At 34.2% G+C, this 27,139-nt stretch overlaps 2 protein-coding genes across 2 annotated transcripts; one reads left to right on the forward strand and one right to left on the reverse strand.

Moving 5' to 3' along the window:
• LOC120338153 (phosphatidylinositol-3,5-bisphosphate 3-phosphatase MTMR14-like) lies at window positions 1–9,868 on the reverse strand. Its single transcript, XM_078111496.1, has 2 exons — window positions 9,666–9,868; window positions 1–9,317 (listed from the first exon to the last, which is right to left on the reverse strand). The coding sequence occupies exon 2, from the start codon at window positions 5,970–5,972 to the stop codon at window positions 3,840–3,842; it is 2,133 nt and encodes a 710-aa protein (XP_077967622.1). The 5' UTR covers window positions 5,973–9,317; window positions 9,666–9,868; the 3' UTR covers window positions 1–3,839.
• A 4,871-nt stretch (window positions 9,869–14,739) lies between these two features.
• LOC120344301 (platelet-activating factor acetylhydrolase IB subunit beta-like) lies at window positions 14,740–26,152 on the forward strand. The gene is made up of 11 exons (XM_039413446.2): window positions 14,740–14,953; window positions 16,424–16,502; window positions 16,819–16,893; window positions 17,355–17,561; window positions 18,608–18,704; window positions 19,318–19,389; window positions 21,868–21,970; window positions 22,675–22,774; window positions 23,051–23,179; window positions 23,406–23,664; window positions 24,059–26,152. The coding sequence occupies exons 1-11, from the start codon at window positions 14,922–14,924 to the stop codon at window positions 24,130–24,132; spliced, it is 1,227 nt and encodes a 408-aa protein (XP_039269380.1). The 5' UTR covers window positions 14,740–14,921; the 3' UTR covers window positions 24,133–26,152.
• The last annotated feature ends 987 nt before the right edge of the window (window positions 26,153–27,139 follow it).

Raw genomic sequence — 27,139 nt, forward strand, 5'->3', positions numbered from 1 at the left:
TATATTCTGCCCCAAAATTGCTTAGCTCATGTTTTTATTCAGGATAGTCAAACTACAGAAGCATGAAACGGGATAATATTGATAACAAGCTATTGATTAACTTATTGCACATCTCTATGAACCACAATATTAAATGAAATTAAGATGTGAGAAATATTGAGATCAATATACCGTTACCTCAGATATGCTTCAAACGGCTATTACAAAAAATTAAAACATAAAATAAATCCCCAAATCCTGGTGTATCAACACTTGAAGCACTATATGACAAAACCTTGGATATGTGGTCTCCTAAAATAGGTGGGACAATTTAATTTTAAGACATTGTTAGATCGGCCAGAGAGTGCTTGCTGAATCATATTCCAGTGAATTTGTCAGTCATTAAGAGTGTTCATTCAAAAAGTGTGCAATGGATACGTTAGGAAAGTTATTATTTATATTGAGCGCCAGCTAGAATGGGCTCCTAAAATCAACTGAAACTCAAGTAACAAATTAGACAGCATGGGCTGGATTTGGTCAGTTGAGGACTATTCTTAACACTCCTACAAAATTCCATAGGGGAGAGTTGAGGTGGTTGCCAAATAATAAGCAGACATTCTTAACCAATGAATAAGCCAATGTTAACAAAAACTTGATCATCACAATAACAAAAATATTACAAAGGTGTGATAAGTTTGTTTCTACAATCAACACATTAATGCTGATTATTATCATTGTTAACTGTAAGATCAATTTCCCACAATGAAAATAAAACTGTTCATATAAACGTATCTCTCATATGTTAAGTGAAAATACATGAACATTCTGTTCCACTAAAAACAAAAATATTCAAATTTGAAAAATCAAATCATTGGTCAAATGATTATCACCTAAATTTCAAATCAATATAGCTCAATGATACGTTAGGTTTCTTCAATTGAATTATAGTTTAGGAAATCAATACGAAATGTGAGAATATCTGAACATTTCAATTACATTCAAACTGGTTCTAGGTATATTTCATTTATTCAGTTTGGGCCATACCTGGTGCAATTCGGTTTGATTATTAAACTCATGAATTAGCGTGAAGAAAGCCATGGTAAGAAAACGGGCAAGTTATGCTTTTCGAACAAACCTTGAATTATTTACCTCTATTATTTTTAGTTAAATTTGTCTGCATTTCGCAAAATAACATTTGTGCCAAATTCTATAATAAAGAATTTGCAATTGAATATGACAAATTTGAGAAACTGATTCTGCTGTGCAGTGGCTTATCTGAGTAAAGTTCAGTAAACATCAGATTTAATATTAGAATAAGACATTCTCAGCTATAATATATTATAACTTCATACTTTAATATACAGTTACCATAAGAGATTAATTATTAATATGTTTGTTGAACATTAAACAACAACGCTGCATTGGTATGTTTGATTCTTACATAAGAATCTTACACACCCACTTCGATGGAATGTTATAGTTCCTCATTCTCAATATACAAAGGCAACTTTCTCAAACAAAACATTCACATAAGTTTGAATGTCGGGGATTAGGCTCAGTTTGTAACAGGATTTTCGAATAAAAATGATCATGGAATTCACAAGTTTACTCAAACTATATGACTCCAATATAATTACGGTGAAGTTATTTTTCTCAAAATGTCATTCGAATTGGGAATTCAATTAAAATTTGATATATAGAATATTAGGAAAAACATCCCAAAAGTTGTTTTAAAGAATATTAATTCAGCTGAGTAAAAACGATTAATTGAATTATTGTACTTCTGAAATTTTCCAAAGTATAATCGGACTAATATTTCAATTTCAAACACATAATAATTTGTAGTTCTAATTGATATTAATTGTATTGTAGAATACCAAATCAATTTTAACATATAAATCATTCAACATGAAATAATCATTGCTTGCAATAACCACAAACCTCAAAAGTGTGAAAAAAGATTGAAATACCTATTCCAGATATCCCACTGGAGAGGTCAAAATTTTTTTTAATTGTGTTTTTGAGCGTTTCAACCGAACTGGAAGTCGGAGGGATGAAGGACTGTTTTGAGAAAAACATAATTTTTTACTTTTGAACTCCATGGAAACTTTTTTTTGAAATACTTTCATAAATATCGCTTCAAACTGATTAAAGAGCATCTTTTTTTTTGTAATTTTTTCAAATAAATTTTTTTTAAAAATTTGACATTCACTTTTTTGTCTTGAAATTCTCGCTTAGTTTTTATTATTACAGAATATCCTTTTTCACTTATTGTTAGAGTTATATCACTACCTGGGAGTTTGGAAAGTCAGTTTTTAAGACATTAGCTCAAAGTATGCAATAATTTCTAGTTTCTACTCATGGAATCCTTATCATATTATGATATATAGCAATTCTCAAGCAACTATGCGATTGAGTGGTAATCTGAATTTACAAAGCTCTTATTACCATTAATGCATACAGCAATGAAGTGACTTACCGGTATGTTAAATCTAACATCAAAAGCAAATGACAAATTACATGTCGCACCTATGATGATGAACATTGAATAGGGATTGTTGAAAATATGTCATTTTAATTATATGCTACTTAAAATCAATCATTTCAAATGCACCTTATTATTTAAAAAACAGACAGATTACAATAGATTGATCAAAAGAGTGCATTATCGTTTACCCAACTCTGATTAAAAATACTAGGCCTTCAGGGCTTAATGATAATATTATGTGATCAATTATATTATAATCCTGTAATATAGTCAGCCATAATCACAAACGAATGACCAGAAATTATGATACCCTATTGCAAATCTATAATTCATTCATTTGATCAATAGCAAAATTCGATATTAGTTTTCAAATAGGACATCACTTCATGAAAAGTGATGTGTTTTATACAAGGTGTTTACGAAAACAAAATTTAGGAAGTTTAAAATGGCAAATTCAGCACGATGACATCACTATAGATTTGTATCTCACTTGAATGCTATTTCTGTTTGACCACAATCTGGCTTTGATAAATTGGAAATCTGATACAATCACAATATATAGAAAATTTAAGTTTGGAATAGAAAACTACATATTCAAACGGATTCATTTCAAATTTTCTATAGCTAGTAAGCATACAGATTTCAGCATTTGTTTGGTTTGTTTCTATATTTTGTCCATCTGGCCAAATTAGGAAATATTTATTAATGAAGCACAACCGGCATATCAATAGCAAATAACCCCAAGGAGTGGCCCAAGAAAGAAAAATTCAATATTTGATTTGATGTACCAGTACAGGCAATATAATAGATTTTGCAAACATGACTACAGACAAACTTTATAGCACACATTTTCTGGGACTCAACTACTAAGCTTTGCAAATTTTTCTTTCCTTTCTAAGACGGTGGAATATAACATGTAGAAACGATCAAAAAACAAATCAAAAAATAAACAATATTTTAGCCGTAGACAACACACAAAAAAGTTGATATATTATAGATATCGTATTACCAAAAAAAAGATAATTATTTGGAGGAAAATATTAATACATTTTGAATAAATATGTTTTTAATATTGTAAAAAATATTACCCAAACTAAATAAGTGTGAACCACATAAAGTAGCAGGAATAAATTGAAATATGCCTTTTCACTTCGTAAAAATATATTGTATCATAATATCATTACAGAGAACTTTACCATAGATGTGTTATTTACCGATAATTTATTACCAGTCACATGGAGCAGCTAAATAGGACTGATTCATTTCTAAGCTAATGACTCCAGAGCAAATGATTAATAATAAATGAATGAGAGATGGACAAATAGTATTAAACCACCAATTGATTTACTTTAATTGTACTTAAAAATTGAGTCTAGCGCTTCACTAGATTAAAAGTCTTAGATATCTGATTAAAGAAAATTGCTGCTAACCCAGAGTTATTTCGTTGCTCGCGCTCTCTGTGCCATTGCATAGCTTCTTCATACGCTTTAAGAACCATATCCCTTACCGCCTCCAATTTCTTTTTTCGTACGTTTTCACATTTAACTGTCATTGTTGCAGAATGTGTGTCATTGTTCACCTTTTCTGTAACAACAAATTCGCAGTGTTCTCCGTTCACACATTCATTTATTGATAGAGAGGAGAGCATTGAGGTTGCTGATAATTGGTCATCATGGCCATTAGAATTGCAACTACGCCAGTCATCAGTATCATACAGAACAGCTGTTTGGGTATCTGTACCATTACCTTCAATATCTGAAACATTATTTTCTATATTTCGTGAACGATTGGCGGTCCAGTTCACAGCTTTCCCTTTTTCCGGTATCCAACAGCAACTATCATTGATATTCATGACTGCAGTGGCGTCACGATGCTCAGTGGAAACTTCATGTTCGGCACCACCATTAGTCATTGAAGGAAGTTCAGATTGCAAGGTTTGAGATTGTATAGTTTGGTTTGAACAATTATGATTTTTCATTTCGTGATTACCATTAGTAGTTGGATGATTATTACCATTCATTACGGGCAGACTTTCTGTAACCTTCTGGCAATGTGTCACCATAGAATACTCCTCGCTGGAAACATATTTTAAAAAATCGAAACAAAAATAAAAAATTTCTTCACCACTTGGAATCCTGCTAGTAAATTGATGACCGAAAAGCAGCCAGTCGTATGCTACAGTGAAGTATGCCATTTCCTCAGCGTTTAGAGACTGGTGGGCAAGGCCATCTGCCCACAATGAAAGCCTCACAAGAGAAACAAACAGTGGTGTACGATCCCATCCAGAAATGCAATGCAACAAAATACCCGTTGAGTTATCACCTATCAGAGAATGCAGATGCAGTTTCAGATAGTTTTGAGTTAATTGAACTAAATCCCAATTGATATATTCTTGCCAATTAATATTCGATAAATATTGAACGTTATCAGGCATATGTAGGTTTGCATCCACAAAATCCTGTTTCCAGTCAAACATAAGTCCTTCGCCGGAGTAATTATGGTTACGGTATTCAACGAAAAACTCACAACCAGGATAAGGCACACTTAAAAGATTGAAATGAAGGTATCTTCGTTGGCGGTCAACTTTTTCAGAAGAAGTTACATTCATACCAAATTTAACTTTCTTATTCTCAACCATTAAATCAAAAATTGTGTCAACGTCGAGATAACGAAGAAGCTGAATGTCAGCATTTCTCATTTTATCAAGAAGCCATTCTTTGCTCTTACCATCTTCCGAAGGTGAATCATCAATTATTTGAGAATTAGAATGACTTTCTGAGACATTATTAACACCATTGGTATACAGGCCATTGTCAGACAAACATTCAAAATGATTTTCTTCAATAACAGCCTTTTCCTCATTTGCACCTTTTTCAACAGTGTCCATGTCCATAGATTCTCCTTTTACCCAATACCCATAACTTTGCCTACAATATATTTCCGGTGACCTAGCAAGAGTCGAAGATCGGCAAATATATTTTCCGTCAAGTAAAAGCACAGGAACAACAAACCTCCCCCTCGTTCTTGCAAAACGTCCTTTCAGTACATATTCTGATAACTTTCCAACCTTTTCTGATGATTTAACTGGAATGATAATTTTCTCAGGGTATGTGCTACACAAATGACCATCAGGATTATTCAAAACTTCACAAGTATAATCTCGTTCCATAAGTTCATGACAAGTTTCATAAGCTTTTGACAACATATCAATATCTCCATTTCCCGGTAGATTTTCATTGCTACCAGATATTGCAAATGATAACAAAGGAATCAACCGACTTTCATTGTCCGCCATGACAAGACTAGTATTACACAAACTGTAAATTAAAAACATTGTGTAAATAATAACTTTAACAAGTTGAAACACAGTATAATATAAATGATGCTTCATTCTACTGCCTGACATCTCTGGTGAGATGACTAAGGCAAGAAAGATGAGGTAACAAGAGATACAGTTCATCATATACCTTAATGAAGTAACAATATACAAGGGAAATTTTATCATCACATGGCTATATGAGAGGTTAACGTATCATAAAATAATGAAGAACAGTCAATGAGAAACAGTAAAAGTGAGTCATTGGAGACCTGTAACAAAACTTCAGTCAAATCAAAGTCGTTCTGTTTTTTTGTCATGTGAGCTCAGGGCAAATTGAGTCATTGGTTTAAATCAGTGGTTCTCAACCTTTTACTGGCCGCGTACCACTTTCGAGTTTCTTAACCTGGCTGCGTACCACCAACAAAACCCCATTTGTGGTGGGGACAATGGCACAAGAAACACGCTATGGTAGTATTTTATGTGGCTCCACCACTTTTTTACAGACCTTCATGCAAGTTTCGAAGTATTTATTGAATGCAATAACAACGTATTAATTGCGTGCAAAATTGCGTCATCAACCGTTAAAGCTGAAATGCTTTAATCACTGCAAAACGAATCGAATTAGGGCAAAACTCGGACGAATACACTTTGGTCGTCACTAGCCGCTATCACGAACTGCCTAACCTAGTCTCAAAATTTATTTAACCCCAAAAACTCAAGATTATGCTGATCATCCAACACATACATCAAGTAGCAATAGTAGCATCCTGGTAACCCAATCCTATAAACCCGTTCAGCGAATACATTTAGTATGTACGGTAAGATTAAGAGAAATTGCTTTTGCCATATTTTAGCCAACTCAAAAGTTAATTGTTGCAATAATTCAAAGCTGCTCGCGTACCACTTAAAAAGCTCCCGCGTACCACACTAGAATGAGTACCACAGGTTGAAAACCACTGGTTTGAATGGGCATGAAACAAAATAATTTCTTCAAGTGGACACAATCTTAAACATTTTATAGCTCTGTTGGTATAGTTAGCATATTCTCTTAGCACGTAAATCCCACACTTATCAGCCCCATGTGTGTTTTGTTTGAAGTAAATTAAGGGTGGAATTAGAATGCAATTCGACACTGTGTGCCAACAAAGGTCAGAAGATTAATGGCATATTTGAAGTTGTTTTTAATATGAAGCAGTTTTATAGGGTTTGGTGCTAAATTGGCTGGAATACAAGGACCAAAATTTAGCAATCTCAGCTGTGTCTGCAAATTTTAATTGGCAAATCTGTATTACCATGATTTTGTCTGTATTTTGACAAAGCTCAAATCAGTAATTTTGTTATATATATATATATATTCGACACCATTTAGTCATCATAACAGATGATAAAATATTTGATAAAACAAATAGATAGAAATAAATAGATTACAGCATCAGGAGCGCAAACAAAAACTTTAGTAAGGTTTAACACAAACAGATTTTTGATTGAAAGATGTCGTCTAAAAAAGTGGTCCGTATTCTCTCACATTAAAGTGTTGAATTAATATACACACACATATATAGTCTATAACCACAGAGAAATACAGCTGTATAGTAATTTTTTTGCCACACCATATGAATAATTGTGAGAAATGCCAAATTGAATACAGAATTCTGAAATTAGTAAACAGGAGTGAAGACATGTAAAGAAAAATGATCATTGAAAGATAGCACCATGCTGATTATCTGGATTATAGGCTAGTCTCCTAATGTTAAGAAAAAATAATCATTGAAAGATAGCACCATGCAGCCATGCGGATTATAGGCTATTCTCCTAACAGCCTAAGGTTAAATTGTCCAATCAGAATCGCCAAGTCAAGTTGGATGCATGAAGAGATGGGCTAGACATTTAGACAGCAGATCACAGTCCTCCCATTTTAAGATGTCTCGACATTCACCTGACCTTCCCTGCTGTGAGTGCACTGGGGCTCACAGCGTTTCTCTGTTTTAGCTCGCATGCAATAAAACACAGAAACGAGATGCTGAGATACCGGTACTGTATTGAGCGGTTTTTTTCAGCAAAATTTCCGTTTTTTTACCAAAAAAATACCCATGCAACATTAAAAAAATTGAGAATAGATGTATATCAGTATAAAACAGCGCTACCAATGATAATTAAAATTGACAATATACGACGTTTCTTAGTCAAAATTGGCGTGACGGTGTGGCTCATCATGCTAAGCATCACTGCATCAGGAATAGTCCATGCGGGTCTTTCTACTTCAGTACTTACTTAATAGAGCGCAGAAGAGAGGGGAACATTTTTCTTCCCTTATTTATACTATTTGCTTCCCTGAAATTTTAAACAATTTGATGGGAAACAGTATACAGTGGTAAGGAATGATCACAAGTTTATATCAGTTATCTTCAACATCTTTAAATAACCCAACATGACGCACCCTAACCTGGCACACATACCTACTGTGCTCAGGCTGTGCGCCATCTTGGTGCACATACTTCTGGAGTTCCAAAATTTTTTTGATTTTGCTCATTGGTGTGCTCATATTGTGTCACGTCAGGTTATTTAAAGATGTTGAAGATTACTGATATAAACTCGTTATCATTCCCTACTACAGTACTACTGTTTTCTGTTTCCCATCAAATTGTTTAAAATTTCACGGACGCTAATAAAACAAAAATGTTTCCCTCTCTTCTGCGCTGTGCTCTGTACGTAAGTAGTAAGACCGAGTCCATGCTTTCCTTTCCCCCGAGATAAATATGTTAATCCTATCCTAGGGTATACTGGTATAGGGTGGCTTACCCACTTTGCGGCCAAGACCTACTTGCGACCATCAACTTCATCGATTAAATTAAGGCCGAAAAAATTAACGAACCGAGACGATATTTCTCACGCGTTCTCGTCCACTTATCCTTCGTAGCTCTGCGAAATTACACTAAAATGCGGCGACAAACAAAAAAGTTACGACCGAAAACCCGACCGAAGAAAAAAAACGGACCATTTTTCCTTGTCGCCAACTGCCCATTGTCCCTTTGAAAAAGCTTGAAAATCCATACAAATATGAGAGATAAAAAGTTGAAACTTGGCGGGTGGGTAGAGTTCTGTTTCTTTTAACCATCTTTAAAGTTTCGCGTTTCTACATTTAAAGGATGGGGAGTAGGGGGGTGCGCATTTCCAATACGTCGATAATAGCATTGTCGACCAATTTGCGACCACCGCGTTTTTGTTTGTTGGATTGCTGTAATGCGGTGCTTTGTTTATAATTTGACGAGTTTTGTTCGAAATAACCTTGTTCTTAAAATATAGGACAGTCAGAAATGCAATTAGAAGCTAATTTTTTTTACGCATGGCTGCGTATGCCCTAGTCTCACGCAGCAGAAATGATGTTCAAGGCTTGAAATCCGTGGTTGCACACTGGTCGTTCGGTCGCAAATACGTCTTTAGAGTGTCGCACTTTGGTGGTTTGTATAGCTTTAACCCCTGGTCGTAGAAAGTTAATTCGAGGTTTAGCATGTAGAAGAAATGCCCATGCACCTACGGTGAAAAAATAAACGGGTTAGAAATATTGGTTTTTGTTTTATAGCGGTTTGAATGAAATCGTCCGCAGACTGGCTACACCACCCTATGGCCGTTTAAAATTATTGTCCGAAGTTTGGAACTGTCCGAAGTAGCCACTTTTACGGTAACAAATAGGGTACTGAAATACCAGAATACTGAAATAAGACTCATCTGGTCCTTCTTTACCATTGAGATAAAGCTAGCCGTACGGTACCGGTACGGTAGCCATTCAGTCATTCGACTTCCGGGACTAAAGGACTACGTACCGGTATCAGACTATGCACTGATGCAACTAGGCCTACCGGTATATCATAGTTACCGTACCGTACATCTGTATATGTTCATTCGCGTGCAATAAAACGCGGTAACTTATTGCTTTCTGTAATAGTTGTCGTCTGTTGATACGGTCCCGCTGATAGTCAGAAATGAAAGATTCACTAAACCCACTTCGCAATCGACAACCGCAAGCTGCTAAAGCTAGTCAGCCGGTCAACCCATTCGACTTCCGCGTTTGGAACGTCATATCGAGGGGAGATCCCAAACAGCAATACATAGCGATTGCATCAACTAATACAACCGAAATATAACGAAACCTTCCGACAGATTTGGTCAAAGGTCGTTGGAATGTTTTTTTCTTTCATGAAAGGCGTAAAGGTTACATTAGCGATAAAACTGAATTAATGTTGACTAAATATATTTTTGCTTAGTAAGATATAGTATAGCAATTGCCATAATATATAAAATTGAGAAAGGAAAACCTTGCGATCCTACCAAAACATGCAAGTGGGGCAAAGATCCCGGATAATCACGATCCCGAAATTTTGGCTCATTTACTTGTTAAGCTTACCATACGTCCCGGTTTAGCCGGGACAGTACTGTTTCTGGCGAGCTATCCCATTGTCACGTCCAATGGACCAGTCGTAAAAATTTCTTTTTATTCAATGCACCGTGTTTCTCCGAAAATAAGACCTACCCTGAAAATAAGACCTAGCCTGAATTTTGAAAATGATTTTAATATAAGTCCTCCCCAACGACTAACATACCGTCCTCCCCGTAAAATAAGACCTAGTGAATAACGCGAATTTTTTTTTTGACCTAGTCGATATCTCTTCTACGCGTTTTAAACTGAATGATTGATAATAATCGATGTTTTGCAGTTATTTTGAATAAAAACGTTTTATTTATAAGTAAAGGAATATCGGTTTCCATATTTTGTATATATGAAAATCTCGTAATTCTACTTTGTAATTTCGTTTTTGATGAATGCAAATATAAGACATCCCCCGAAAATAAGCCTTAGTGTTATTTAAAAAAAAAAGTGAATTTAAGACCCAGTCTTATTTTGGGGAAACACGGTAGGCAACCGATTTACCACTGATTTGCGACTTACTTTACTAGTTAATTGCGGGAACTTGATTTCTTAGCATGCAACTGACAGACTTAACCTGGTAAAAAAAAACTTGAATAAATAAATGTACAATTATTGAAACACTACTGATAAATTGACTGACCCAGAATAGCGTCACACAAAATGACGGTGAAGATGCCTGTTTTTGCCAACCGAACGCAATAAAAGTTTCACGCCGACTAGTATGTTTTATCCCAATTATAATTTCTGTGGTCGAGTGTGGCCCACACCTAGCCTACTACCATGCTGCGACGTCCCTGACTTTAATTCAATTTAATTCGTTTATTGGCGCTCCAGAAGTGTGTGTACCAATATGGAGGTAACTAATTTTGTTCGTCTTTTGAAACCTATGGGAAGGGGTATATTCACTTGGCTAACATAGAAAGTCCCCATCGTGGTCCATATCATATAACACAAACAAATCATTGTAAATAATTTTGTTAAATTCCATATAGACTACAGAGGTTTGTGCTATTAATTCCACGCTTATAGATATTGTTTCCATAAAAGTTACGCTGTCACGCGATTTAATTATCCGTTGAAATAAAGGGCGGTTTGCAACACTAGTGGCACGATTGCGGTCTGATTTTGTTTCTTGGGCGAAATATAATTCAACTTATATCCAGTGGTGGGATTCAGTTGGCACGCACCAGTTCTTAGAACCGCCTCACGGAATTTTATGAGATCAGCGAACCGGTTAGCATTACTGGTTACTGTCAATGTTCTGTTTGTTCTGAAAAATATGATATTTGAGAGGGAACGGCTGACAAAAAAATTGAATCCCACCACTGCTTATATCCTATCTCATCGTCCGCATTTTGGTAGTGTACGTTTCTAAAATTCGAAAAATGGGATTTGGGTTAGAACGTGATAATATCTGTTTTGTGTACTTTCTGAAGTATTGAACTGGGGAAAAAGGGTTGATTGACAACCAAGCGTCCAAAGCTTTTGTCCTGGCACCATCTTTCTACGACTTTCTGCGAAACCAGGTAAATATACGGATTGTGGTTCCAGTCCCATTGTATGTCCCTTAAAATGGCAAAATAAATATCTTGAAATTTTTTTTATCAACCTAGCTTGATGTATCTTTTTGTCCATCTTTGCCAAAATGAGTGGAGAATACTCCCGTTTTATTAGCATCGAAATATCTCAATTGAACACCACCGCACTAAAGGCACCGAGTTTATCAGCTAGTCGAATTCTACCCATTGAGGTTTATAAGATTCTATCCAATCTTGAGCTTCTGTGTCCACTTCATGTGGTACACTTTTTACAAAAACAAACTTTCATGTTTCATCTGAACTGAATTGATCAGCACGCTATTGTATACCAGTAGTGAGCGCCTTGAACCAATGTACACCTGTAAATTCAGATACACTACAGTATAGTTTTCTTGATAATTCGAGTCACTCATACACTTGAAAACACAAAACGGATCGCTGCGGCTTTTTTCAGATCTTGTATCAGCAGTGCAATATGCATGGTGGTGATTCGTAAATAACAAGTCAAAGATAATAGATTTTTCTTTCTATCGCATAAGTACTGGCTCAAACATTTCAGCCCGAATCAGGAGTCCTTTCTTCGCAGTTTTATTTTTATTCTATTTTTCTTTTATTTAACTCTGTCAATCGACGAATGAAAGGTAAACAAGCAGTCCGACCTAGCTAAAGGTAATTAATTATGTCTACAAAAGAAACATGTTGACGCTTCAAGCTCTTTTTAGGAAATAAAAATTGAACAAGTGGATAGTATAAAAATAAGTGGGTGTCAGGATTGATGATAATCTAGGCTAAAATTCCCATACTAACCCACTGGTCAAGAATTTATCGCAAACGGCTGGGACGCATTTTTAATTTCAAAACGCTTAAATCGGTTCCTTATTATAGTTTGTTTCACCCACGACTGCAATATAAAATTCTTAGTAAGGGTCAGCGACAAAATTCGTCATTACAGTTAAGTAAGTTTTACAAAATCAAGTTTTAAGGTGGGCTACATATCGTTTTCAGAGAAAGTTTACTGTAAGCATGAAACTTTGCAGAGGATGGAAATGTATTCAATGAAAAAATGCAAAATCTATGCGTCGACATGAAGATGATCTTCAAAAGGGCCTTTAATCACTATTTTATACTTTCAAATAATGTTCATAAATATGATATCCGTCTTAAAAATTTGGGTTTTATTTCACGACACAGGTTTTCCTTTCGGAGGGAAATATATTTAAAATTCAAGAGAAATACAATTCAAACAAGAGAGCTACGCCCAAATATATGGACACGTCTGTTCGCAGTACAGTACGGTGTACCGTTACTAGCGTACCGTCAGATCACAGTCTACAAATATATTCACACCAAGCGAAGCAGTACAGTAGGACACAAAATGGCGTCCGATGAACGCAGAACGTTTAATGACGTCATAGAAAACAAAAACAAAATCTCACAGAGCTAACAGGTATATTTAAAATGAATAAAAGTAATAGCCTTCTGGGGAAAAATTTTATCTTCAACCACTGAAAATTTCAAAGCAATCGGTCCAGTATTCGAAGAGAAAAGCGGATTTTTAATATTTCCACTAGGTGTGTTATTCTGTGTCAAATAACAACAAGAACATAAACAACATAATATTGAAACGATCGTTATGTTCACTACGTGTCCAATAATGTTGTCCATGTGCTGGGTGCTGTATTGAACGCTATCTGAAATCAAAAATTCATCTCATTTTCACATTTCATTATGTGCATTGAAGTGTAATTTCAACTGCATGTATATAGCCTCCAAATTATATACCCTCCCCAGAATGAATGTTTTTGTCCTCAATACAATTTACTCAGTGGTGGGATTTAAGTTATTTGTCAGCCGGTTCCATCGCAAAAGTCATATTTTTCAGCCGGTTCTGAGTTGGTGCGAACCGGCTGAATCTCACCACTGAATTTACTGCTAATGGCTGACTTTCTTTTGTAATAAAACAACATCAGGATTTTTATTATTGAATCCTTACTAAACAGCGCCAAGGCGGCTAATTTGACCAGGAATTTAAGCCTGATAAACTTTCGGGCTCAGTAGCCTGCCCGCCCTGCCGAGTGCCGACAAAACGAAGACCGCTAGAAGTTTTGATATGAATATGAAGCATGTCCGATCTCAAATGTTGCATGACATGCATTGTCCATGATCCGATCAAGATGGCATTGCCCTTGTCATGTTTAATCAAGCGTGTAGATTGACTTGTCACGTGACACATTGACTGTCGTTTTCACTATATTTTTGGAAAGATTGCTTTGTTTCGGTTTAATCTGGGGTACGGTATCTGTGCGATAATGCAACGACAGCTTGAGTCACGCCCTGTATTATGTTTAGTACCACTGGAGGACATCCACTGCTAAAAGTAATTTTCAATAATGCCACCTTAGTATCAAAAGATGAATTTAACGATAATTTAGTTTACCACAAATCTGTCGTATGGTTTATAACGTTGACAACAATCCGACAATTGCCAGATTGCTGAGTGAGCCAAAATCTGAAGCTGCATTTACTGCGGATACTCGAAATTTTTTGGTATAGTTTATATGGCAGTTTGGTGTCATTACCATAACACAGTACCGTAACATTTTTATGTCATTGAATAACAATTTTGCAGTTTTGGTTAACTGCTGTCAGAATATCCTCAATCAAAGTGACTGGTAATTGTTATCACATCTCAGTCTGTTGGCCCAACAGTCTGCGATGTAGTAAGTTGTGATATCTTTATATCCACGGGTTGTTGAATTGAATGGCTAAAGGGTAAAATGTATCGGATTACAGGATTAGTGAAAACTGGAAGTGAATCGTATTTGATTTTTAATTAATATGTCTTACATAACCATACATGGATAGTAATATGTTTGGAACAAAACGGTTGGTAGTTTGGAGCAAACGATTCAACTTGCATATCTAAAACTTTGCTATTGCGTTAAGCTGCTACATTTTTTCAAAGTTTTGCTAAATAATCTCAGAATCTGCCATTTTGAATTTGCAGATTAAGCTTTATTATTCCTTTAGGCAATTGTAATTCTGTAGAAATTATAATTCGTATGGATCATAATTGAATATTCAAAGATAGTTTTTAAAGCTGTAAAGTTAGATCGCCAGTAAAGTAAGAAAATACTGCAGTATCGAGACAACTTTCGGCATGCAGTGAAAATGGTTTTATCATCAAGACAACGAGATGAGCTGTAAGTTCTTGAAATTTCATGTTCTATAACCTGAGTAAATCTGCAAAAAATTGCAAATGATTAATTCCGATCCAGGACTTCAACCTACAGACCCAACTGGCTAAAGAAGTACCGTAAAACCGGCTAACTTCGGATGATTTCACTATATTTTGAACAATATCTCCGCCGCATGTTGTTCAACTTAAGCCAAATTTGGAATATAATACATTGTGGCTATTCTCGTCTTGATAAAGTCGGTTCCATATCCATCAAAGCCTTTTTTCATTGAAATTATTGTCTTTATTCGTCTATTCTAAAATTATCTAACTTCGGATGGCCACTTTTCTCTTTGCGTCAACTCGTCGTGAGAGAGAAATGTCTGCGTAAGCAATGACGCGTGACAACGTCGCTGAATAGTCCTTACGCCGCCACGACCCGTCTTGCGTGTTGCATACTGACGTTTGTACGTGACGTTACTCTTGCCGCTTCGCGAAACTTAACTATTTATTCTTGTGTCCTTTATTATAACTCGTATATATTTCACTAACTACTCCTAATTTATTGCATACGGTATCTATCGGTGTCGGAGGAAGTATGCAAAAACAAAAATCGACAAATTTCATATGCATTAAGCGTATGCATACCCATATTTTTAAATAAACAACATATGACTGAGACGATAGTGATGTTTTTGTAGGATATAGTGACTAGGATCATGGATAAGCATAATTTTTAAATTTCACAAAACTGCCGCGATGTCTGGCGTTCAAATGTCGCAGCGAGTAACGCACGAGCTACGCAAAGTGACGTCGGCTACGAAGAGAGAGAAAGGGATTTGCGTCGTTGACGTCACGCTGTACGTAATCATCAAAACGTCGATATTTTGATGTAATTTTTAAATCAAAATAATCGATTTCACTCGAATCTCGTACGACACCTTGTGATCACTGTATTTTTTTGTATACATTGTGTACGCTCTCTAGCGCTTGGCGGTGATTTGACGAAAGTAGCGTCTGTAGAAGTCACGATTTGAGCCGCTTGAAAAAACGGTGTCATTTTTTTGGTAAAATATGATTTTTTGAATGATAAAAAATCAAATCGAGCGATTGGAGGCTACGGCAGATTCAGATATGTAAGGCCTTACTATAGAAACCGACAGAAGCGCAATACGACGAAATTTAGTTGAGATATGAATGATTGAAAATTTCATCCGAAGTTACAAGGCATCCGAAGTTAGCCGGTTTTACGGTATCTGACATACTTCTGTACTTCTTGCTTCGATACGTTTCAACTGTTTTAGTCTTAAAATCCCAGTATAGTAATTTTGATCTAATAATAGATCTAATGATCTACTAAAATAAATAAACTTGAATTTGCATAAAAATGGCTGTAACATTTTTAATCCTTGTTACGTTCTGTCTGTGGTAACATTCTGACATTTGTGCGATACATTCACTCTCGCTTCAATTACACAAATAATTATATTTTCAGAAACAATGCCATATCAGAATATCTCCGATCAAATGGGTATGATAAAGCCTTCAATGCCTTCCGAATGGAAGCCAACTTGGTAAGTTTTCTTATTTTCAATATTTTATAATATAGATAATTAAAAAGTATCCTTGATAACATGAGTTTTCCACATGATCATTCGAATTTTGAAGTCCCAGTGCATGGATTTAAAGTAATAGTATTGCAGTAATGTAGTAATGAATATTGCTACCAATGGGTCAGAGGAACTGGAAAAGGTAAACAAAACTTGATAAGTCTTATCTAATTAGTTGTTTGATTGTATAGGTTTGTTTCTTAGTCCCAGTGTGGATCATCTCATTATGATTTGGTATTGCTAGTTGGCCTTTGAATCATGAGCTATTTTTTTTTTATAGTCTGAAAATATTGACAAGAAATATGAAGGACTCATGGAAAAGAAATGGACATCTGTTGTTCGTTTACAGAGAAAGGTAATAATCAAGAAAGACCAAAATAATGATTTAGGATTCAGAATCTATTTAGCAAAATAATTTTCAATATGGAATATCAGATAGGATCTTCCACACAACAGTGAGTTCACTGTTTTCAAGTCATTATTCATATAATTTGACATTAAAATACAGAAAGATAGAGATAAAAATAGTGTTGATTGGTTAATTTAATAATAATATTGCCCAATACTTAAAAGAAACATATCTCAAAGAACAATATTATCACCGGTAATCCTAAATTCGAATCTACTGGTATTTGGATCTTGCTTTGGATATCCCTAGTATTGTTTAATATTTTTGAATTCTCATTATAGTTTTGATGATGAGCAATTGTGGCCGCATTTAATCACATACTGTGTTGATGTTGCAGATTTTTTCATTGCCGTATAATTTCAAGTTCTATTTTAATATCTTAATCTTTAAAATGTTCTTATATTCAGGTCATGGATTTGGAATCCAAATTGAATGAATTAAAAAATGAAAGTAGAGATGGAATTGTCCCAAGAGATAGAAAAGATCCGGCAGAATGGATACCACGACCACCGGAACGTCACTCATTAAGCGGACATCGAACACCGATTACGAGAGTAGTTTTTCATCCTGTGTATTCAGTATTTGTATCTGCTTCTGAGGACACCACAATAAAGGTCAGCTAAAAGTTTTCAATATTTGTTTAATTTTTTCTAGTGATTAAGTCTTGCTGCTTACTATCACAGATATATTTCTGTAACGTTTCGTTCCAAGTGCTGAGGAAGTATTATATGCATACCTGAGCATAGAAGAAGGATGAGTAGTTAGTCCCGCAGAAACCAAATCAAAAGCACATTATTAAATTATTGCTACTTTTGTAGTTGATTCTCTTGTTTAATAATCATAACGAAAGTGAATTATCATGAATGGCAAAATCTAATAGTTTATTATCCCAAATAATATATATAATAATATTCTTGAATTTTGAATATATTCTTTATTGTTGGATCATGTTCAACAGAGAAATTTGCAGAAATCAAATTTACAGAAATGTGTGAATTTATTGAAATTGAATTAGGTAATACAGTCTATACAGAATATTTAGAATAAGCACTGCTCACATTGATAAAGGTTTTCCAGTGAAGGGAGGTTTAAGTCTATTTACGTCTGAGCATCAAATGTCAAATGCCTAAAATAAAAATAAAATTTAAATATGTATTTTCTAACCATTCATTAAGCTCACGCATGTATTTATTATATTGAATCTCACTAATTTCAAATATATTCAATTTGTTTCGGATATCCTTAGTTCCAATTTTTGTCTTCATGGTTATATTTAGCAAATACTATTTGTCTTTGAATTCATTTATTTCATCCACAAAAAAGTATTCTCATAATTTCTATCAGATTTCTTCTCTAAGCAAAATCAGTAGGAGTTTTTATAATTACCATACCTAACATTTCAACAGATGTCTGAATTTCCTCATATATACATTCTTATGTGCTAGGTAAGGAGCTACCATAGATTGAGGGACCAGAATCTTTCCATTTTTGCATTGCTTTTCTAATTTTACACTCTGGGTGAGATGGTGGGCATGGGTTTTTAACCCAACATTTTCACCTGACATGCCATCAAAGTAAAATCTAAAAGTAAAGTTGACCTTCTTAATTTTCAATCAGTTTTATTGCAATCTCATTTGAATTTTTGATTATATTTATTCAGGTATGGGATTATGAAAACGGTGATTTTGAAAAAACATTGAAAGGACACACAGATTCTGTTCAAGATGTTAGTTTTGACAGTTCAGGAAAACTTTTAGGTTAGTATCAATTTTGATATGACTTGATTCACCAAAAACAAAGATCGTCTTACCCCCAGTAGGTCAGTTTACACAATGGTTTGCTCTGCTCTTCACATCATTTACAATTTAGAAAACCTATGAGTGGTTTGTCACGTTTATTTGAGTGCAATAGTTGGCGTTGTTCAGACTGTATCAAAATTGAAATATACAATCTGTTGGAATATCATTTGTATCCAACATTTGGACTCAATGTATCTAGATTTTACTTTTAGTAATCTATTTCCACCTTGCTCGAATACTCACATTTCACATCAAAAGAGGTTGACAGCCTTTAATTCTTGTACGTTGGTCATATCAACTTTCCAAAATTTGAATATAAATGAATATAAAGAAATTCATCAAGCATTAAAATTTAATTTTTTTTACTGAGGTGACTTTTCGTGTGTGTCTACCTAACATTTGTTTCAGAATTCCTCTGTATGTATGTATTAGTATTAGCGCTTTATAATACTAGCAATTTCAAATCCTTTATTTTTTTTTAAATTTGGCTTATGTACATACATCCTTTTAAATTCATGCCTTCCTTATAATACAAATTACCTTGATACAAATCATTTTGTTTGTATTTTAGCATCTTGCTCTGCTGATATGACAATCAAGATTTGGGACTTTGACGCTTATGAATGTACAAAAACTTTACATGGTAAGACATCAGTGGAAGTTAATAAATTTTTCAGTTTTTTTAGATACTATCATGATGTGATATATTTGAAACTAATTATGTATTCAAATACATTTAGGATTTGGTTGAATATTGGTTATAAAGTTGAAGTCATTTGAAGTTGTTACAGTTCACACACGGAGTTGGGCAAAGTCCGAAAATCCTTTTCGCAAAACGCCGCATTGAAAAAAACTATGTACTGTTTTTAAAAGACCATATTATATTCTTACATTTAGTATAATATCCCAAATTAAAGATTCGTAAAGAAATACATTAGATGCCACTTGCTTTCAGTTAATATTCATGAATAAAATAATGTCAATGCGACTGATGTATTATTTGATGACTGACATCAATCAATTTATGAATCAATGCGAGAAGTGAGATTTACTAATTTTCAGAACTGACTGCGGATTTGGGTCAGTAATAAGATTTCTCTTAATCTGTTCTGTGAGAAATTTTCACAATATAGTCTCAAATTAAAGGGGGCGTACAAAATGCTTTAATACTGTGTTGTAATTTAACAATTGTATCATGAATTGAAATTGGCAAATGGTATATTTAAAATCAGATATGCAGTCAGACTTATGTCTAGTCATATATATATTCCACTTCTTTTCTCCTCCAAACATGACTTACTACTATATTATGTAATCAATATCCAAGATTTATAAATAGTTTCAATATTTGAGCCTTGGCCGGCCCCGATATTCTTCAAATTATGCTTACACTTTGAAAATCTTTTTTCCACGTAGTACCTTTAATAAATGTATAATCATATGCATACCTACATCGTGAATTGGTGTTTGAAAGAGATACCATTTGAAAGTGTTATAGACTATAGTAGAATTTGCCTGCACTATATGCCTGCTGAAAACACTCCCACCGTTAGTTTAAATTATTTATGTGAAAAGAGTTGTTTCTTGCATAAAGAATAAAAGGTGACGCAACTAACGTTAGGAATATTGTTTGCATGAAACAAGATCAGTGTTTAGGATCTTCATAATAATTCCTATTTAAAAATTATTTTTCAAATTAAGACTTTGTTAATAAAATTATGAAAATATATAAAAATCAATTTCGAATCATAATTACTGTGCATGAAAGATCAATTCAGAATAATAAAAACGTTAAAATTTTATGTAAAATATTATAAGGTACTCTGGAATATTGTAAGGCAAATAATTTTAGTTTCCAATTCAAATGGACTGATTTCACTGAATTTCCACTTCACATTTATGTATTTAATTCTTACGGAAATTTCTAGGTAACATATGAATTTTTCCAAACCAAATCAGGAAAATACTGTTGGGTAACATAATTTGTGATTTATAACATTTAAAAATGGTGGATTTCTAGAAGAACAAGTTATATTGTTTAAAAAGTAAAAATTGACGTTTATCTGAGGATTCCAAGGAGTTCAGTTCAAACAAAATACAAACCAAAAAAATTTCCATTAATTCTTACAGATGAAATTGCTATTTTATATAAAATTTATTGGTTTTGCACTGCAGTTATTAACAAAAATGTTATGTTTTTTATGTAGCAGGCTAGGGTTCCATTACATTTGAACCCACGACAATTGCACCGGCATACTATTGCACCTATGGATTTTTTTTGTTTTACGAATATTTGAACCCAAACTAACCCTAACCCACGGGTTTTAGCACCCGCATATAGATTGAACCCACGGATATACACATGGGTTCAAATGTACGGTCACCGTGGGCTATATATAGCTCTTCAAAGTACTGAACTATTTGGATATAAACATGTCCACAGGTTCTAGTATTTGTATTTTAATCATCAGAACCTGTGCATAAATAAGCCAAGTAACTTGGATGTCATTGAAATATTGTCTTTCCTAGATAAGAGTAACCTTTTTGACCTTGTTAGACCATTAGTTTGCTTTGGAAGTAAGGGCTTTCAATCCTTTTGTTTGTGTATATTCGATAATGGATAGCATTGTGCCTTTTCGAATTAAAATATTATTGTAGCAATGGTTTTTGTGCTTATTATGAATGATAATATGAAAGTAAATTTATTTCGATTATATTATAATATTATATAAACAAATGGAAAACCTTGTATTATATGGATACAAGACAACCTTCAAGCTTTTATATTCTTTCTGAGTTGTGGGTAGATCAGAAACTAATTCAAATTACAGTGCAGTTTATGATATAAAATATGATATATAAAATTCAACTCAATAAATATCCTGAATAAATATTTTTGTTTTTTTTAATCGAAACAATTCAGTTAGGTGATTTTCTAGAATTGTTATATATTGACTTGAATTTCATAATATGGAAAATAAAAAATTTAACTTATCAGTTATTAAGAAAAATGACATCTTCCAAATAATAACATCCTACATTCTTTCACTATATCAGGTTAATTCTTTCTGATAGTGTAGTAGGGATAATAAATGTAACATAATTGTAATTTCTATTGCAGGACATGATCATAATGTTTCATCAGTTACGTTTATGCCAAACGGGGATCACTTGATATCAGCAAGTAGAGACAAAACAATGAAACTATGGGAGGTTGCTACAGGGTATGGATTGAAAAAACACTTTAAATTTCAACATTTTCTTTCTATAACGATTCAAAATTGAAGCAAAAACTAAATACAACTGAACCTTGATAATCTGAATTGGGACTATTCTTGGGTACATCTGAAAATTTATTTTGTGTGGCTTGGAGAATTGTGAAACCTCATTATTTTGCATTTGATGGTATATTATTCAAAACTGTTCCAAACTCGGGGATGGACATATTTGAATAGAATTATATCTTTCCACATAGAAATATTCCAGATCATTGGTTCTCAAACTTTTTAAGCCGCGCCCTCTCAAAAAAGTTGTCTCTGCCCCATCATTAATTAAAGAACCACTGTTTTAGATTCTTCTTAAAATTAAAAATTAACTACCGGTACATAGAACATAATTCATTTTGAATGTATTGAAATATTCGATTATTTGTGGACATCATTGGTTGCAATTCATGGATACGATTGATGAGGGTTTCTATAACCAACCAGTGACTGAAAGAGGTATATTATTCTTAGTGTGCATCACTATCTCCTGGGATTTTGCTCGCCAGTACATTGATGAACGTGCCTAACTTGACACATGGCCTTTCAAGAAAATAATAGTTATATTTCCTTGAAGGAAATCAATACTCTGCTTTCATTCTCAATATTTTTATTGTCTTAAGCTTATTTTTAATACAAGGCATCGTGTGTTTTTTGTTACACAGGTACTGCATTAAAACATATCTTGGGCATCGTGATTGGGTTCGAATGGTTCGACCTAATGTTGATGGAACTTTACTTGCCAGCGCATCTAATGATCAAACGGTACGTCATTAAATGGAACTATTTATGTATTTGAATTATTTACCAACATATTTTATCACAGCTAATTTGTTATGTAGACTCAAGATAGCATTTTCTATTCATCTTGGGGAGATAGAATTTTGATAAGACAGCTCGAAAATATGGTGAACATTTCCCTCTTGTCTAGCTATCGCCCTGTGCCTTGCCTGGTTCACACCGACTTAGACTAAAAGCATTCTCTGGCCCAATGTTAGTTTCATTAATATTATGATTTATGAATTGATATTTTAAAAATAGGTGAGAGTTTGGGTAACCTCAACAGCGGAATCTAAAGCTGAATTGCGAGAGCACTCTCATGTTGTGGAGTGTATATCATGGGCTCCGGCTACATCGTTTCCAAATATTTGTGAGGCTGCTGGAATTGAGGTGAGAATTGGTGAATTTTTTGAATTCTTTAACGTTTTGTTGTCATTAAGCCATCCATTCAATTTATTTATTGTATAAATAATTATGAAACACTTTGTTTGAACAAAACTCAAATTTTATACAAATACCGCCTATGTACCCACCAGATGCAATATTCTTTGAGTATGCCTTACTACATATCATCAACTTATCTTCAATTGATTAGTTCTCACATTTCTATATTCAGACTAGAAAAGACTCAAAAGTTGGACCATTTTTGGCTTCTGGATCAAGGGATAAATCTATTCGTATTTGGGATGTTTCAACTTCACAATGTGTATTCGTACTTACGGGACATGACAATTGGGTTCGCGGTTTATCTTTTCACTCAAGAGGAAAGTATTTGCTCAGCGCCTCTGACGACAAGACTTTGAGAGTATGGGACATTAAAAATAAAAGATGTCACAAAACTCTTGCTGCCCATGAGCATTTTGTTACTACATTAGGTAAGTGAACATTGTCTTTTTTTCCTTTACATATTTCGAAGTATTCAAATGTAGATGCATGGTGAAGGACAACTAGTACAACATGGTGTAATGGTTCTCAAACTAGTTCAATATCAATACCATGCACTCTTAAGTATCTGGTTCGAAACCAGCTCAATCCAATTATGTTTGAATAGTCCACTATTCTAGAAACAATGACTGATGAGATATTCCACACTATATTTTTTTATAGCCTTGCAGCTCTTCACTTTTTGGTGGTCGCCCTTCACTTTGTGAGTGAGTACGCTTGTTAAGCGAATGAGTACGCTTGACCTCGCTTTGAGTATATTGCTTTGAAAAACTCGTATTTTAACGTGTTTTATATTTGGTTTAAAAAAATTCAAATTTTTTTTAGATGTTCACAAAACTGCACCTTATGTTATAACTGGTAGTGTTGATCTTCTTGTCCGTGTGTGGGAATGCCGCTGACGTTTGTCGTCAGGTTTATTATTAATTTTTCCAAAGACATTTTCACCCACTTTTGACTGGACATCGACCAACTGGCACATCCTCCACTACTCCTTCTTTTTCAATGTCTCAACAACAGAAAGCCATGAGAGGTCACAGAATACCACAAGTGTGATGGTCGTAACTAGTAAGCCTGTCTTCGGGTTGAAGTTCATAGCATTTTACCAGTTGAATATTATGGCATTGTGATTTTCTATTATCAGTAAAGTTCCAATACCTCAGAATTTGACAAAGTAGAAAAGGGGAATTTATGAAAGAACGATGTGTAAAATAATACTGAAATTTCAGGTAAATCATAGAAGTAATTTAATGAACTGAATGGTAGGGTGTGTGTAATAATATATTCTAGATCAAGGGTTCTCGAACTTTTGTTGTTATGAAGCCTGCGAAGCGGTTGACTAATATTCACAGAGCCCCACAATAAATTTAAAAAAATTAAAACAAAAAAACACATTGCTACTTACCGAATAATGTTCCTGTGTAAATTGAAATTTCTTTATTTAATGACCTGGATGTATTTATTGCTTCTTTGCAAAGTTACAAAATTAGTGAATCATCATTTTATTGGGTGAATGAATCGCTTGCGGAGCCTTGGGGATTGTCCCACGGAGCACTTTGAGAACCTATGTTCTAGATCATATTTAGAAAATTGATCTGTTAAATGGAAAATTTCAGAAAAAATACATAATTTTGACTATCTATACCTTTGCGATGGTTTCATTTCAAATTTCGTTTAAATCAAGTTCTATGAAGAAATTCTAGAAGTCTCAAAAAATGAGCCATCATCAGATTCTGTTTTTTACATGCCTTTCTAGTTCATTAGATTACGATCACGGTTTACTTGAATCTTCAAGTCTTATTGTCTATGTATTGTAATGTGCATCAATATAGGCTCCTTTTCCCCCCAGATAGTTCTGTCCAAGCTCTCTGAAATTGGGTTTGGAATAAATAAACTTGAAATATTCACATTCGAGTTTGAATCAATTCCCGGCTTTCTATTGTTTCAAAATGAATACTTTATTTTCCATATTGTGTCTCTCAAGCATGATCATCCTGGATAATGGACACATAACATTTGAAACAAAATATTTTTCAAAGTTACGAAAAGTGCGTTCAGTGACTTTATTTTCCCACTGCGCAAGTGAAGTAAGTCCTGCTTCAATCCCCATATCTTGAGACAGGTGTTGGAAAAATAGGACATTTTTTGTTTAGAATACACTTCTGGACTATGTGTATTGGTTTTGGAGTCTTTAACTAAACTTTAGTTTGGGAGATGTGGTTTATTGCTGGAAAATTTACCAATTTATTTGCCATATCTGAATACTATCTGAATGATTTGCCGGCACCATTGGCTCAGCTTTTTTTTCGATCTGGCAATGATGGATTAAGTCTCTACACAAGGTTGGAATTAATGATTCACAGATTACACTATAAGTAGTATACTTTCTTTCATTGATAAAACTGTTTCTTTCAGTTGTTTTATTCATAGAGAAATGTGCTTAATTCTAAGCTTGGTGTAATGTAAAGAAGTATTCCATTTTCATAGACCATTTCCTAAGCAATGGAAGTGAATGATTCTAAAAGTCGCAAAGTTTAGTGAATATCACATCTGGTTATATAGGCAAAACCTCCGAAGGTAATAAATTGTTGTGCACTACTACTGAAATTATCTAACACAATTTTACTTAAATATATTACTACTATTATTGTATTTATATTAAATGTGGCTGCCATTTTGGTCTTTCCGTTTACACCAAGGTTTTGACTAAACTTATAAGTGTTGGCAGTCAAATGTTGCCATCAATATAACCACTCAGTGACATGGTAAAAATGATATTTCTGATTAACCGGTTCGGACCAGTTAAAACTTGCGCTTTTCCATTAAAATCTCAAAATAAACAATGGCATTTTTCGATGTTGGTACTGCTGCATGTTTGTGGTTAAATCTAAATAAAATTAAATATATGTATGAACTATTGTATGTGCCGTTGGTTCTATTTAGAAGTGTTGGCGGACGCACCTGTAAAGTGGAACAGACTGGTTTGAGAATGGGGGTTGGATTTAGAGAAAGTTTAATTAGTGGTTGTTAATTTATCGTTGAAAAAACATTGCACTGCTCATGAACGGCAAAGATCTCTCAATATTGATTTTTATTTGACACTGTACAGCAGGATCCGTCAACCTACGGACCCGTGGGCCATATCTAGAGTTCGATCGCTCACTAAGAATTACCAAGTCTAAACCAATCCTGCTTTGTCAAATAACGACTATGAGCTGTGACGCACATAGATTTAGTATATCGTATAAAATTAATTATGAGAACAAGGGAGTAATGCTGAGATAAATTGGACAGAGGTCAAATAACTGATATGACCAGCTCATTCCCAGCCAAATTCCAATGGAATTGTACCGATTTTTAATGGAGGTGTTCCCATGAAATATAATTGTCAAGTATTGGGTCCCCGTAGGACCCGTGGAAAATTTGAAAAATAATAAATAATAGCTTACAAGCTCTAGCTTAGCAAAAGAGTGCGTCCCATATATTAGCACTGGAAAATTGAAATCCATTGTTCGCGGGCAAAATACTGTAGTTAGCAAACGGTCCACCCATTTCGTGCCCATTCAGTCAGACAATTGTCAATTTAGGACTGCGATACATTTTGCACTGCGTATGTGAAGCGTTATTCAATCGCCACGGTGACGTTTGCCCACTGTGTTGCCTAATAAACTCGTTGCAGCGTCTTGCAATTACCAGTACTGATGTTTATACAAGGGTCAAGTCATGTCCATCAATCTAATTGTCAACAATAGTAAAATTTGGACAAGACTATGTCACATGAATATGAGAATAAAAGGACTAAAGAGACGTTGACACGTAAGCCGTTTTGCCTCATACTGCCGATAAATCAAAAAACTTCGAAGGTTTCTTAACCTCGAACGGAATTTGCAAATCAGTGTCGATTGAAAT

Source organism: Styela clava, chromosome 1, assembly GCF_964204865.1.
Source record: "Styela clava chromosome 1, kaStyClav1.hap1.2, whole genome shotgun sequence".
NCBI lineage: Eukaryota > Metazoa > Chordata > Ascidiacea > Stolidobranchia > Styelidae > Styela > Styela clava.